General features: G+C 25.5%; 3 protein-coding genes across 11 annotated transcripts; 2 read left to right on the forward strand and 1 right to left on the reverse strand.

Moving 5' to 3' along the window:
- The first annotated feature begins 333 nt into the window (after positions 1 to 333).
- Positions 334 to 6575, forward strand: LOC126925955 (cyclin-Y). Its single transcript, XM_050741975.1, has 4 exons — positions 334 to 1268; positions 1365 to 1585; positions 1780 to 2066; positions 2138 to 6575. The coding sequence occupies exons 1-4, from the start codon at positions 1037 to 1039 to the stop codon at positions 2424 to 2426; spliced, it is 1029 nt and encodes a 342-aa protein (XP_050597932.1). The 5' UTR covers positions 334 to 1036; the 3' UTR covers positions 2427 to 6575.
- A 686-nt stretch (positions 6576 to 7261) lies between these two features.
- On the forward strand, positions 7262 to 9543 carry LOC126925587 (gastrula zinc finger protein XlCGF58.1-like). Its single transcript, XM_050741299.1, has 4 exons — positions 7262 to 7723; positions 7794 to 7943; positions 8235 to 8402; positions 8512 to 9543. The coding sequence occupies exons 1-4, from the start codon at positions 7589 to 7591 to the stop codon at positions 9220 to 9222; spliced, it is 1164 nt and encodes a 387-aa protein (XP_050597256.1). The 5' UTR covers positions 7262 to 7588; the 3' UTR covers positions 9223 to 9543.
- A 657-nt stretch (positions 9544 to 10200) lies between these two features.
- LOC126925584 (activating molecule in BECN1-regulated autophagy protein 1B-like) lies at positions 10201 to 15483 on the reverse strand. Of its 9 annotated transcripts, none has more exons than XM_050741283.1 (11): positions 15065 to 15483; positions 13936 to 13991; positions 13230 to 13419; positions 13077 to 13135; positions 12832 to 13015; positions 12438 to 12610; positions 12027 to 12107; positions 11679 to 11947; positions 11097 to 11195; positions 10916 to 11020; positions 10201 to 10806 (listed from the first exon to the last, which is right to left on the reverse strand). In XM_050741283.1, exons 3-11 carry the CDS (start codon positions 13404 to 13406, stop codon positions 10403 to 10405), a joined length of 1551 nt encoding a protein of 516 aa, XP_050597240.1. In that variant the 5' UTR covers positions 13407 to 13419; positions 13936 to 13991; positions 15065 to 15483; the 3' UTR covers positions 10201 to 10402. The 9 variants fall into 9 exon arrangements, with proteins under 9 accessions (XP_050597240.1, XP_050597242.1, XP_050597246.1 ...); XM_050741285.1 differs by lacking the exon at positions 15065 to 15483 and adding an exon at positions 14461 to 14516; XM_050741290.1 differs by lacking the exon at positions 13936 to 13991 and having other exon boundaries at positions 10564 to 10643; positions 10700 to 10806.
- Positions 15484 to 15589: the final 106 nt, after the last annotated feature.

Raw genomic sequence — 15589 nt, forward strand, 5'->3', positions numbered from 1 at the left:
AAATAAAATGGGAATAAAATGTTGAAATAATTTTTAAATATCTAACAAGTTAAATTCATATGTAACAAAATGTTGGATCTAGAATTTTTAAGTAATTCGAAGTATTTTAGTATTATTTTGTTGTAAAAACATAACCTCGTTGTAAAAGAAAATATCAATTTTCTTTTTAATTATATTTAATGTAACATTTCTAGCAGAAATTTCATAATCGTAAAAGATCACATTATAATTTATATTTCAAATGTGTATAGCCGCGAAAGACTGTAAGTAGATAAAACAAATTCTGAAAATCCCTAGTTTTCGACCAATGATAACGTAGGTACATTAAGAAATCTGGATGTTCATAGAAAATAGAAAACTTTTTGTCATAAAACCAATGAAAACATAACTTGCATACAAGGTAAAACTTGCTAAAACTGGAAGTCAAGCCTTTCTACCGTATATACACGTTATACTTTATGCATGAATATGCAATATCAAAACAGTAGACTAAGGCGTGCGATAAACACATAAAAGTATTGGAATATTCCCATTAAATGTTCCGTAATAATGAGAATGACGTACAACGAGAACAAAAAGTATCACAGCTCGTATACACGAGCAGAAATGAAATTTGACTGACCGATGATTTAAACAAATAAATCAACCGGCATGAACCGTGCTTAAAGGCGTTGTCAATGTAATAGACGTTTATCATATTACTAGCTACAATCATTTCTAAAGTGGTTCTTCAAATTTTCAATCGTAATTTTCTGTGTGCAAATTGATGCAAATATTTTTTTCTTGATTATTATATGGATGCGTTCAAGCATCCATGTGGATGAAAGTAAAAGAAGAATGTATATTTATATCGCGAATAGTTTTGCCAGCTGATTGTCATCTAAACGCATCATGTGAAGGATGTGCCGTGAGAAATTTTAGATTATACCATCCATATAATTACCATAGTAACGAGTATCATACTCTGATTTATATTTTATGAACTTTCAACTGGAAGTAGAAACAGAGTGGAGACATCAACGAGTCTCTTGAAAGAATGGGAAATAAAAGTAGTTGCTGCGTTTATTCCAGTCCTCAAGTTGGACGTAAGGAATTAGGGACCGAAGGTGTTACCCGAGGTCTTGAGGAACATTTACCAGAAGGTGGAATTAGTGTTAATAATTTACAACATATTAGCGAACGTGAACCAGAAGACTGGGACTCAGATCCATCATTACACCCCTGTGCTGGTACTATTTTTATGGAACGATCGAAACAAGCTATTGAAAGTATGTAGACTTATTTGGAAATACTGGCTGAACTTATTTTTAGAGCATTATTATTATTTCTTTTATTAATTTGTTTAAAAAATATATCTTTTTTAGATGGCATGGTAAGAAAAAAAAGCCAGCACCAAATTGCAGATATAAGGCCTTTAAAAAAGAGTAGTAGTTGCAGTACAATATATTTAGATGACAGTACTGTTTCACAACCAAATCTTAAGAATACAGTAAAATGCGTTGCCTTAGCTGTTTATTACCACATAAAAAACAGAACCTCACAGCGACAGATTGATATATTTGATGAGAAACTACATCCCTTAACGGTAATCTAATTATATATATATATATATATTATTTGTTAGATCAAAAGGATAAAAGATGTACAATGTAATATATGGAAAGCACTATAGCTTTTTAGTTTATGTCCACAAAAATTTAAAAAGATGGATGTATAAAAATAAATTATTCTACAAGATGTAGTTTAAAAGTATATTTATAATGTCTCTCTCATTTATAGAGGGAGGGTGTTTCAGAAGATTATGATAAACAGAATCCAGAACATAAACAAATTTACAAATTTGTGAGGACATTGTTTAACGCTGCTCAACTTACAGCTGAATGTGCCATCATAACATTAGTTTACTTAGAACGTCTGCTTACCTATGCAGAAATAGATATAACACCAGCCAATTGGAAACGAATAGTACTTGGAGCTATTTTATTAGCATCAAAAGTTTGGGATGATCAGGCTGTATGGAATGTAGATTACTGTCAAATTCTTAAAGATATTACAGTAGAAGATATGTAAGTTGACATCTATGTTATGTTCAAATATATTCAAAATATTTTTTATTAAATATTTAATATTTATTTAGGAATGAATTAGAAAGGCAATTCTTGGAAATGCTACAGTTCAATATAAATGTTCCTTCAAGCGTGTATGCTAAATATTATTTTGATCTTCGCACGCTCGCAGAAGCAAACGAATTAACATTCCCTAGTGAACCCCTCAGTAAAGAAAAAGCTCAGAAATTGGAAGCTATGTCCAGAGTTTATGAAGACAAAGTTACTGCTGAAGCTTTACGTACTGGTATTAAAAGATGGTCAAGTTTAGATAACATATGCATAGGTGGACCTAGACGTAGTATTGCCATTCTATCCTAAATTTTGGATATAAGTAGGTACATTACTTATATCCATACATTCTCAATCAAGGTACGTGAACAAGAAAAAGGTTTGCAGACCTATTTCTAATATAGTATTAATCAATTTCAAATTTTCATAAGCATATCATTTTTATTACTCAATAATTTGTATGTACATTCTTTTACTTAAGTATTTTAATGCAATACAAGTTTTATAAGCATTATTTAACGAATGTTCAATTCCTTTTTAATTACGTTTGTTTGATCGGATTGCACAGTTCTACATTTTTTATAGTTTCAGTTTGTACAATAATAAAATATTGTAATATTTATATATATATTTCAATTGTTAAAATTTGTTTTTATGAAAATATTTCTAATTTGATTTCAATTTGAATTCACGTTTTATACGAATAATAAAATTATTGAGAATTGTCTACAATTGCTGGGAAAATTAATTTTTTAATTGGGGACCTCTTAATATATTAAAGCAAATTATTCACATGTTACATAAGTAAAAGTAATAATAAAATTTTTATTCTTTAATTAACTTCTTTGATTAAAAAGAACAAATTGTGATATACGTCAGTTACTTTCTATTCAAAATAGTTATGAATTGATTAAATGATTTAATAGATAAACTTCTAACAAATTCGTTAATAATGATATAGACAAAGATGAAAATATTTCGCGTTATAAAAATTAATTTGAATCTAGTTTTATCAAATTTTCTGTGCATTAATGTTATACATTTTAATAGAATTTATTCCGAATAATTTCAATAAATATATTTGAGGAATTTGTAAGTTAAAGTCTTATTAATTAACGTGATATGTGTAAAGTACCTTTTTATATTCAAATACTTTTCCAAATTTGTGTTCATATATAGTTTAAATTAACATTAGTGCGAGATACAATGAATATATGAAGTAATGTATATTTTATAGCATTAACATAGACATTATATAAAATTTCAAATTTTTTCAATGTAAATTGCGTTTATGATTTGTATTAATTTTTATCATTTGGTCGATTATCACTTCTAAAGTGCAGATAAAATTCATTACATATTATTAATCATGTATAATTGATTATATACATCTTGTATGATAAAAATCTTCAACAATTTAAAAACTATTATTTTTCTTCTTTATTTTAACTAAACGAAATTATATAAATATTATATTGTTTCGATCGCTAATTTCATATTAGTTACATCAGTATCATTAATCTCTTTCTTTCATATTTTCTATGTTATATATTTTGAAAAAATGTATTACTGAGGATAAATATACTGATAGCCTTATACTTTTTGGTCTTATTAAGATATTGATGAGCTTATGTTTGTTTTGAAAAATAGTAAAATTCATTTCTATAAATATACGTATGAATTTATTTATATTATTTGTAATTTTTAAATTATAATATGGCAAGAATATATTTTAACGAATTCCTTTACTTTTTGTATAATTATCTCTGACATAGTAGCAAAAAATATATTAGCTACAGAAATAACAAAGAATATATTATTTGAAACAGCCATTTACATATAAACAAATCTTAATCGCAACTGTTTCTCTTTCTCTTTCAATTTATATATATCAATGTTAAGTTAGAAATTATGTAAATTTATGTTTGTAAAACTTTTGATTACTAGTGTAAAGATATTAATAATTAATTTGTCTATGATGATTTATAATTAATAAAATGAAGTAATAATTTGTAGCAATTGCAGCATTTTAATAAAATTTTTAGATCAGCCTGTTTATTATACAATTTATATAAGCAAAATGCAACTTGCATTAATTTTCGATTATCTCAAATGGTGATAGTATTACATTCAATTAATTAGTAAAAGTCATTTTTAATTAACAACTTTGTAAAATTAGTACTAAAATTAGAATTTAAAATATATAAATAAAAATTAATATTTCACAAAAAAATTTAATACATTTTAATTTCAATATTTTGTTTAATTACATTCAGAGTTACATATAAATATCTAAGAACATATAAAACTTTTATTGCATTCATTAATTAATATGTTCTATAAATGTTGCAATAAGTTTTGATGAATTAGTCCAATGAAATGTATTATGTTTTTTTAAATTTCTGAAAAAAGACTATGTTTATTATTGTGCAATGTTCTCATGTAAAGAATACTTTTAAATTATACCCATTTTGTAAAAAAAATTGTAATTAAATTGATGCATGTATTTAAACGAGTCACTTAATTTATTTACAATAGTTTGGTAATATTTGATACTCAGATTGAAATCACATGAATGTTAAAGAATAGCAGTAAGGTAACATTAATATTGTAACCGATTGTTTTTATAAAAATTAAAGTAATCTACATTTTTAATTGAATCTCAGATACATCATTGTAAAGTAATTGCAATTTATTTTTATTTTTGTACTTTACTATCAGAAATTGAGCACACTGTTGTAAGGAAATTTAGAAAATAACAACTAAGTGTTAATATGAAATTGTATAATGCCAAAATGTAATAGCAAATAAGTAATTTTGAATGGCATTCATAGCGTATTGAAATAAGGATAATATTAACATATCTGCACTTTTGCCTAAAAAGGACTTTTTTATTTATGAACACAAAAACAAAAAAATATATTTTTTACTACAACAAATGGATTGGTTTTATATATTATAAAAGATGAAACAAAAAAGTAAGCAGAGAAATGATGAAATGTAAATAAATGAATGCATTAAGACATGCCAAATACTTGCTTCAAAGTAGCCAAAAAAGTATATGCAATACAAGTTTTGTTTGTTTGAATATTCTTATTTCCCAAAGAATTAAGATTTACAGTTTTTTATGCATAACTATTTTTAGTATAACTATTTTTATAAATAGAATCGCATTGTAAAGACAATCTCGAAGTCTGGTTGCGTCCTATGATAAACTGCTATACACTTGGTCTATGTACTTCTCATAAGGTTGTATTATAAATGAAGTAATTTTATTGACACCTTGTTGTGTGCGTGTGACTACTGTAATATTAATACTGAATTGTTATTTATTTAAAATTTATTAATGAAATTTATTACTCCTGACTGCTGTATAATATTCTACATAATTTGTATATGTATAATATATATTCCTCTAAATTATTATTTCTAAAGATTATTTATATAAATGAATATTAATTTATGTTCTGCTACTATTTCATAATGCATTGCTTTGTATAATGTATCAATGCAATGGTCAATAAGATGTTAATATCTGTAGTACAATATATTGTACTTGGAAGAAAATGGTATAATGGTATCAACTTTCAAGTCTTCCATTTTGACAACAGTTTCAAGATTTTTTTCTTAGTTTACAAGATAATACTTCTGTGGTATATTGCAGTAATGCTTCTAAAGAAATGAATTGTGATACATAGTTATATACACTTACTATAGACTTATATATGATTGCTTTAATATATTCAGAACAGATATCCGTTTTAATTATGAAGCATTCTATTATTAAAGTGTGTCATATTATGTACTACAATTACTCTTCTTTTATTTCTTTTCTATATTTTCTAATGTTCCTAATATTTTATCTGTGCTTACTTAATATCTAGACATTATTTTCTTTTTTATTCATTTTAACTAAATTTACATAGCATGCAAGATGTATATTAATTAAATTTATGATGTATAATGATATTATGAAATTTAATTTATTCCATAAGTACTTGTTATAATAACGAATTTAATACTTATATTTCGGAAAGTAATAGATGCATTTACTAAAAAGAGACCATAGTAGTGTAAGTTCTTTCCTTGATGAAAATTTTTTATAAGTAGAGACTTTGTAATTGATAAGATTTAAATAATACAATTTATATATATAGAAGTAATTTACGAAGTAAGAAGTTTAACAATGAGTGCCCCCTGAGATGTATTTCTGTGTGTATGTATGTCATACATTTCAAAGGGATATTCGAAAAGATTAACTCTAGCGCATCTTATATATAATGTATATAACATATACAATACAAACTTGCTTCATATTTCGTATAAACTTCTAACAAACTAATATTTTATAATAATAAACTGTATCTAAGAAAATGTCTTGGGATACGCATTTGTATTTATATTTTATATTATAACTTCTAAGATTTGTCAGAAATAAACAGAAATAAAAAAGGAAAATATTGCATTTCAAATATATTTTCTAAATATAATTTCATTCATATACACATTAGAAGTAAATAATTACGTAGTTTCTATGATCCCAATTTTTTTTTAATAAATTTTCAAGTGATTTATTTACATGAATAGAAATATTTTTACAAAACATATATTTATTATGTTTATATTTATATACAAATTCATTCTTTATATTTAAAATTTAATCAAATAAAAATTTTAATATTTTTTAATATAATTTTTACAATAATTCATAAAAAATATTGAATAATATTCGAATTTAAAATACATATGTATGCATAAAGAAATATAAGATATATTCGTAATAATTTTATTACGCAATAGTTCTATTAGCTAATTTTCTTTTCATATAAAAGTCTCTAATATCGAATAATTTTTAAATAATTAAAAGCCTACAATTTGTTTATTAAAGTTGTTTATCTTCTCTATACAATTTGTAATCTCCCAAATAAAAAAATTTATATCGGTAATAAAACTAAATTTATATTCATACATATTTTCGAAATACTATTAGTATTTATAAAATAATTCTTAGCGATATAATATATTTATGCTCTCTGTTTTCTTTTTTTTTGTTTTAGAAAATCATTACGAAGTGATTTTTCTTGTAATTCTCTCTTCGTAATCGATTTATAGCTTTGGATGTGTAACGTTGTTTTTGTTGAGAACCCCTGTTAAAGTAGTTCCTATATGGCTACATATATACAGAACCTAAGTTATACGAAAACTGAATGGTATGCGTTTACTTTAACTATGTTTGTATCTGTCAGTATATACATGTATACAGATGCAGTTAAGTTGAAAAACAACGTACTAAAAAATGTTTAAAAACTCACATGCAACTTCTAAATTAATAACGATAGTATATGTTTTAATAAAAAACATGAAATTATATACATAATTGTATGTATCACTTTAAAAGGTTTGTGACACAATCGTAGTATTTGTTTACTCATTATTTGGAAAATTACAACTGTATATATGATAAAAGAACAATGATGTTGCATAAAACAAACTTACGACTATGTCGCCTCTGTGGAAAAGAAAAACAACAAGGCACAGATTTGTTTACAGACAAAGTTAAAGGGATTGTACTAATGTCGATTATAAATAAATATTTCTCTAAAGAGGTATAATTCAAATATACTTTCTGTAAAGTATAATTTTTTAAGAATTTATTTTTATACCTTTTTGTTACAGGTGATAAATATTTCAAACTCTGATGCATTTTCCAAATATGTTTGTAGTGATTGCGAACAAAAGATATATGTATTTGATGAGTTCTGTTTGATGGTAGCTAATGTGCAGAAACAACTTGCAGCCCCATCTTTGGAAATTGATTTTGCAGAAGTATAAAATGATTTTTAACTATTTGTAATTAAATGTATAATTCTGCTTTAAATGTAAAATAATTTAAATTAAGAAAATTGATTTCCGCATCTTTTAAATTGAAGTTTCATATCAATAATATGTGCACAAAATATTAATCATATAATTTCAACAGATTTTTGACTGAAGATTTTAAAAAATGACTTCAAAATAGCTCATTTAATGCAAAAAGTATTCTATTTAATTATAGATTAATTATTACATCACAAATATTTTTTATTTTGGATAAATATATCAGTATTATATTTACAGGATATGTTATACCAGTTGAAACAAAGTGATACACTACCAAAAAATATCTTAAACAAGCAGGGAGTAAAGAAAAGTACATGCCCAATATGTGCTAAAAGTTTTAGATGTCAATCACATTTAAACAGGCATAAACGTATTCATACTGGACAAAGACCTTTTGTTTGTAATGTTCGTAATTATTTAGTTTATTTAAATAAATAAAAATTGAATACATTGAACACATTAAGAGATTATAAAAATCTTTTTGTATTTTAGTAAAATAGTAACATTTTTTTAGATTTGTAAAATGTCATTCAATCAACAAGAAATCTTAATGAAGCATAAAGAAAGACATGAAGGAAAGAAACTATTTCAATGTGCAAATTGTCATCAATCATTTCGTTATAAAGTTTCTTTGAAATCTCATATGATAAATTTTCATATAGACATGGAACAGTCCGTTAATAATCAAAATCTGCAAATGGAAAGCAATTCATTTACATGTCCTGAATGTGGTAAGCAATTTGTAACAAAATATAAGTTACAAAGGCATTCAAGATGCCACACTGGTGAAAGACCATATCATTGTACTTTCTGTTTAAAAACATTCTCTCAAACTGGTAATTTAAAAGTGCATCAGGTGAAGTATCACCAAATGCATAGTTCTGTAACTGAAATAAGAAGACAGACTCAATACAATGATCAAATAGTTGACTGTGATATACCTACAACGTTAAATAATTTCCATACAGTTAACATGTCAGAAATCGAATTGCAAAATACGATAAACGAAACTATAAATTCTACAGAGCAGAGTAGTTCGTATGCCTCAAAAATATATGAAAATTCTTTATATATTGATGAGGAAATTGAAACAATTCTGGATCGCGATCTTGGCCAATTAGGACAAAATAAATATTCTACAAATGTACAAGACAAAGTACCACTTTGCTTAAAACAACCAGAGACTCCTGAATTACTGCACAGTCTATTATATGATGATGGTTAATTTTCGCAAGTTGACTGTGTAATTGTTTATTTAAAATAATATCAAAATTATTTATATTCCGAATCCGGAATTAAGTTACATACATATTGATAATTATGAAATTATACGTACTTCTTTTCATTAATATACATTTCTATTTTGTTAATTATGCTATACACGTATATAATTTCTAGAAAGTAGTTTCAAACATGCATTATTAATAATTTAACAATATTTGTTAATGCTTTTTATAAGCTTTATTATTTAAAAATTTTTGTAAATAATTCTATACCTTTTATTCTTATTTGTTGTAAATAAATAATTCCATTTGTATACAAGTTACATACGTACAAATTAAGTCAGTCTTGTTCAACTTACTCCATAGCTTGGAAAACTTGTAATACAACCTACTCGCCTATAGCTTTAAGAATGAGATAGAAACGGAAAGAGATGATAATAGATCTGTTGATCTCTAATAGATCTAGAGGAGGACAAAGCCAAATAAGGGGCTTTTTTCATGGCCAGTAGTGGTTTAAGTCATTATTCTGTATAAGGAATTTCATCTATTACGATATATTGAATGTGACAGTAATAACAATTCATTTATATTTACTCATCAGATATGGTATTATAAATATTATATAAAAGAATACTTTCATTATCGTTAGTAGGAAAATTAACAATTTATACAACAACCTACTAGTTATCGTATATTAAAATATTTACTTAAATTTATTTCTTTTTATATTTAAATGTTTATTAAAGTAATAAAATTAGAAAACTCTTTAAAAATATATATGAATTTATTTATAAATCTTCCATTAAAGTATCCTGCGCTTTTTACTTTCAACAAATATGTACTAATATTAGCTAATATTAATACATTAGTCTTTTTGTAATATTGGAAATGAAAAAATCATCTACACAAAAGGATTTAAAAATGAAAATAATATTGAAATCAAACAAAAATTAAATAATAAAATAAAAATAAAACCGATATTTAAATTATAGCATTATATTAAATTACTTGTCGAAATGTATAATATTGGCGACTTAATAGTAAATTTCATTATGTTTCTGATAATATATCCCTTGAAAGACATGTAACAATAAACTTCTGTCTTCGTACACAATTTTTCGATAAAATAATCGTATTAATACAGCGTCGAATTTCTATTTTTACAATAGCATTATAATTACATTAATGAAGAATAGCTAACCGGCCAGTGTTAGTAGCATAAATTAAACCTTGGCCAGGTTGTGGTGCCCACCTGATACAATTTATGCTTGTATGTCCTCCATTTGATTGATTATTTTGTAGTATATCTCTAACCCACAACATAGTGTTCCTTTTACTCATGAAATGTAAATATTTCGCTAGATTATTAAAGTCCAAATCTTGCATACGTGGTTTGTTATTTTCAGATTGTTTATGTGTTAGTCTGTAAATAATAGCCATAGTATATTCCTTTCCAATAGCACTCCTTGCTAGACCTACTAAAAGATGCTCCTGTGTTGGCGAAATTGATACAGAAACCACAGAATTATATACTTCCGCCCAATAAATTTCTTCTCCTAACGTTTCCCATTGTAAACTGTAAACTCCTAAAAATAATGTTGTGTGAGACTGTAATATGTGATATAAATATATGTTATAATATCAAAATAATATACACATAATGCATTCATACATTAGTCTTAAAAAGTTGCTCACCTGCAGCTCCCATAAAGCATGTTGCCAATAGTTTTCCATCCGAAGAAATATTTACGCTAGCGTCATTACGTATTTTACACTTGTGTATAACAATATTTTTTTCAGCTATAATATAAGAAGTACTTTATGAATAAATTACTCTACTTCAAATATTGAATATAATAGTGATAATAATATTTACAGTTTGTAATATCAGGTATTTCCCCCTTAGAGAAGTCCCATGCTTGTACACGATAACTGGAGATTCCTGAGAAGTTTAACACTACTGCTGAGACATCTTCTAAAAAATTTAATATTTCATTGCATATAAATCCTATTAGTTCTGTTTTTATATAACGAAACCCATAATCACTGTCTGAAGGTGCATGTAAAAGTATAAGGTGCATCAAAACTATAAATTAATTAAGTAGCAGATACATATTAGATGATAATAAAAAACATTTTTTGTTTGATAAACTTATAAACTCATTTTATTTTTTTAGCATTAAGACTAAAATAATAAGGGAATAATTTTCAAAACTATTTTTACTTAGAAGTATGTTTTTCTACCTAAAATATTTTTACAGAAATTTTGAATTAAAATCTTCTAAAAGATACATTATGTACAAATTATTTCCTCAGCATTATTTTCCACAATTTCTTAACAATAAGTAAGTATTCAAATATGCTTCGTTCTAATTAGTCTTATAAATAACATACCACGATTTCTAAGTCACAAAGAAAATTCTAATTGGAACTCTAAATTTTTTGTATCATTACTTACCCGAAGAAGGTCTTTCTTCTTCATCATATGGAAGATTCAAGTCCCTTCTTCCTCTTCCTGTTCGCCGCCTTGAATTATAGATATATTCTAGTACGGAGGTTTCTTGATTATCTACTGATACGCTACCGCGTAAATTCGATTGAGTACTGTGTGAAGGTTCGGATCCCATGGTTCTAAACGATTGAATCGCTTCATTTTGATCAGTTCTTTCGAGATGGTTACTTGGTACTTGACTATCACGAGTCGTTCTCCCATGCCTTAAACGGGATCTGCATAATTAAAAAAAAATAATAAAATTCCATTAGTAATATGTTAAAGAACATCTAGTGATATGTATATCATACATACCTGAGTATTCTTGATTCTCTTACATAATTATTTCCAATGCCTGTGATTAATTTCTTTCCTAAATTGTCAAAAGCTACATATCTGAAACATATAATCTAATATAACTAGGTCTGATTCTGGCAAATATAAAATAAACGTAAATCTTAGATCTTATTATTATAGATCAGTAGTTTTTATATAATAGGCACACTACAAATATTACAGAAGTATATACTTTTTAATATCGGGAGACAGAATAATAGAGGAAATAATAATATAGGAAATATTTTTAAATTATATTTTTAAAATATAAAAGGAAACTGATATTTTCACAAATATCAAATTTATATAAATTTGATTTACTTTATCTAGTATTTATCAAAATTTATAGTTTATAATTTACTTTATAATACACAATGTACCATAACTTACCTTACTTTTTCAATTCTAGTCTTTGTAGATATTACTGCAAAGGGTTCAGGTTGACTCCAATCCCAAAAGTGTATTTCATTATTTGTTGCTATAACAAGTAATTTTTCGGATGGATGGAAGGCAAGAGAAGCTATAACTGTATGACATTTCACATTCCAAACCTTGCTATCATCCTATTCCCATAAAATATGTTGTAAATAAATAGTATAAATAGTATAACATTTTATAACTTGTAAATACTCTTATACAAAAAATACCAGTAATAAGACTGGTCAAATAATTGAGGTAGGAGTAAAGAAATTATTGGGACATTATGACCCAAGATTATCTTTCTTATGAGTAAGACTTTCAGATGTCCAATAGTTTATTCTTATAGTGAAATAAAGCTACTAACCCTTAAATCCCAAACCCGTACTTGACCACCAAGACAACCAGATGCTAGTAAGTAACTAGAAGAGGGATGAAATGCAATACACCATGGAGTGCGTGGATGACCAGAAAGAATTTTAATGTTTTTTCTAGTTGCTACATCAGTAATATAAACACTGTGATTTCCATGGGCTGATGCTATTTTAGTGCTAAAATTTAATAGAATAAATTAATTTGCAACAAAAAATTGCTTAATAATTAGTATCTTACCCATCAGGACTGAAAACCATTAAAAATGTTGCTTTAGGATATCCTGGCAGATCATATTCCTAAAAAGAATTAAAGTAATAGATGAGATGATATTAAATAGTTCTATAAGAATAATAGTTATATCTTTCTATAGAGCAATAATTCTATAATTACCAATTCTCTATGCTTTTTTCCAACTAATTTCATTTCAGCTGCTGATTCTAATGTACGCCTTGTAGTTTTATAGCAATTGTAATATAAAAATCCCAAATCTCTAAGCGTTAAGTTTTGTAATATGTTATGAGAATGATTGCAATGAAGCAATTCTGGTATCTCCTTAACCTGCTCCATTTAGCAGGATATCCTGTAATATTTATAAAATTAATTAGGAAGACTGAACTAAAAATTAAATCTCTCTTGATGAAATTAATATACAAAATGTATAAAGCATAACAAAAATATTCATCAGCTTTCATAGCTAAATTTAAGCATTTGAATCAGTGCAAATGTATTCAGCAGTCATTTTTACAATTTATTTCAACTTTAAAATTCACAAAAACAAGCTCAAAATTTGTAATATTTATGAATATTACTTGATAAATTGTTCTATGTGCAAACATCATACAAAAATAATATTGATCAAATAATTAATATTTCTGACCATAAGTGTTGAATAATAATACATACCACAAAATATAAATCATAATAATACATTTCTACAAATTAACTAAAAGCATATAGCAAATACATTTATTTATAGCAGATAATTTATGCAATAACATTAGCACAAGAACTTTAACTTATAGTCTTGTAGACATAATTAACTGTTGTATAATTTCTTTTTTACAACAAATGTATATGAATAAAATAAAAATTTAACCTTGAAATTTAAGACCAAGATTCATTTTTCAAATCTCCATAGCTGCAGGTATCCATCTGTGAAAGCCATGATATTTTTTTATACTCTATGCATAGGAATAATTAGAATTATTTTTCTTGCTTTGATATACATTCCCTGAATATCTAAATGCTTTTGTATAACTACAAATAAAATTTAAAAAATATTTCATTTACACCAATTTGCTTCCAGTCAGAATAAAAGGAGTGACAAAGAATTTATGAAATTATGTTATTATAGCAAGCATTTTCATTTTTATGTTTTTATTGCATACCTATTTTAATAAATTATTAAAGTTCTCTTGATAAAAATGAATTTAAACTTACAGATCTGTCAAAAACAAAATGTAACTTTTTAAGGTTAGAATTAAAAATTTTGAATGGAATAACATTTTACAAGCTTAAATATTATTTTTAACACTTCCTTAAAGTAAAATTTTTAACATTATAAAAATATGGGAATAAATAAATAAATTTCTTATTCTATAAATATAAATATAATATAAACCTCAACAAGTGTAATGTTATAAATATTGTTATTTTTCTCTTTTCAATGAGAGTAACTCACAGTAGTTTTATATAAACAAGCCTACATAATAGTATATCTAATATATATCAAATTATTTTAGAGTATTTAACAAATATCGTAAAAATTTGGAAAAAAATTAAGATATCTATAAATGTTAATTTTGTATCGCATTTAATTCGCTATATATATTTAAAAATAACAAAAAATACTTATGTAAATAATTATTTTTAAAAAATGTATGGTATTATTTTCTCAAACATGCTTATAAAACTTTATTATAAACAAAGTGTTGCATGTTTGACTGATTTTTCATTAAGATAAATGAAATACATTCATAAATTTGAACAATCTGTTACTTATAAATTCGTATACATTAAAATAACTTTTAACAAATGAAATACGTTAAATTTAGCAAAAACTAATCTCAAAAATAAAAAATTCAATAACGAATAATCACTGAATTGTTGGAAACATCAAAAGTACAACATATAATTTGCATGCTAAACATTGTTGTTTAACACGCGTATATGTTATCATAGGAATCTACATTACATTAATTATTCAAAAGCATAGCCAATACTACCTGGAAATACAGTGGTATCTTGTTAGAATGTGGCCGTGTTGTCTGTGTTATCTGTTATCCCCACCGCTTCCTGAAGTTGAACTCCAGCGAAAAATTAACCAGCTTATGTGTATCAGATATTCAAGCTTAGAGCTCAAAATACAAGAGCAATAGAGGATAAACATCACCGATATGTGTATATACTAGTATACATAACAGTGATAAGCATAGTTTCATATCAAACACTTTAGGATCTATGAACTTTCGCGCGGGAATAGCTTATAGGTTATGGAATTTTTTTCACATGCCTGTGTATTCCACACAACAGCGTTTATTTATAATGCGATGCAACTAGCGCCAAAGTTCACAATTATTTTTTGATTGGTATTTTGGTGCTAAAAATGGCTATAAGGCTTTTTTATAATATAGTATCCGCGAAAAGATGATTGTACGTGAAAAAACAAATTGGAAATGTAGAATAACAATTGTTCATAGAATCCTTAGTTTTAAAGAAAATAAAATTCAAAATTTATTAAATATAAATGT

The sequence above is a fragment of the Bombus affinis genome, chromosome 16, assembly GCF_024516045.1.
Source record: "Bombus affinis isolate iyBomAffi1 chromosome 16, iyBomAffi1.2, whole genome shotgun sequence".
In the NCBI taxonomy this organism is placed as follows: domain Eukaryota; kingdom Metazoa; phylum Arthropoda; class Insecta; order Hymenoptera; family Apidae; genus Bombus; species Bombus affinis.

Excerpts from the sequence above, each read along its gene's own strand:
- LOC126925955 (XM_050741975.1), top strand. The coding sequence starts at position 1,037 with ATGGGAAATAAAAGTAGTTGCTGCGTTTATTCCAGTCCTCAAGTTGGA. Across the intron at positions 1,586-1,779 it reads AGAAACTACATCCCTTAACG|AGGGAGGGTGTTTCAGAAGA; the intron begins GTAATCTAATTA and ends TCTCATTTATAG. Across the intron at positions 2,067-2,137 it reads GATATTACAGTAGAAGATAT|GAATGAATTAGAAAGGCAAT; the intron begins GTAAGTTGACAT and ends ATATTTATTTAG.
- LOC126925587 (XM_050741299.1), top strand. The coding sequence starts at position 7,589 with ATGATGTTGCATAAAACAAACTTACGACTATGTCGCCTCTGTGGAAAA. Across the intron at positions 7,724-7,793 it reads ATAAATATTTCTCTAAAGAG|GTGATAAATATTTCAAACTC; the intron begins GTATAATTCAAA and ends TTTTTGTTACAG. Across the intron at positions 8,403-8,511 it reads AAAGACCTTTTGTTTGTAAT|ATTTGTAAAATGTCATTCAA; the intron begins GTTCGTAATTAT and ends ACATTTTTTTAG.
- LOC126925584 (XM_050741282.1), bottom strand. The coding sequence starts at position 13,406 with ATGGAGCAGGTTAAGGAGATACCAGAATTGCTTCATTGCAATCATTCT. Across the intron at positions 13,136-13,229 it reads GAAAAAAGCATAGAGAATTG|GAATATGATCTGCCAGGATA; the intron begins GTAATTATAGAA and ends AATTCTTTTTAG. Across the intron at positions 13,016-13,076 it reads ATGGTTTTCAGTCCTGATGG|CACTAAAATAGCATCAGCCC; the intron begins GTAAGATACTAA and ends ATTAAATTTTAG.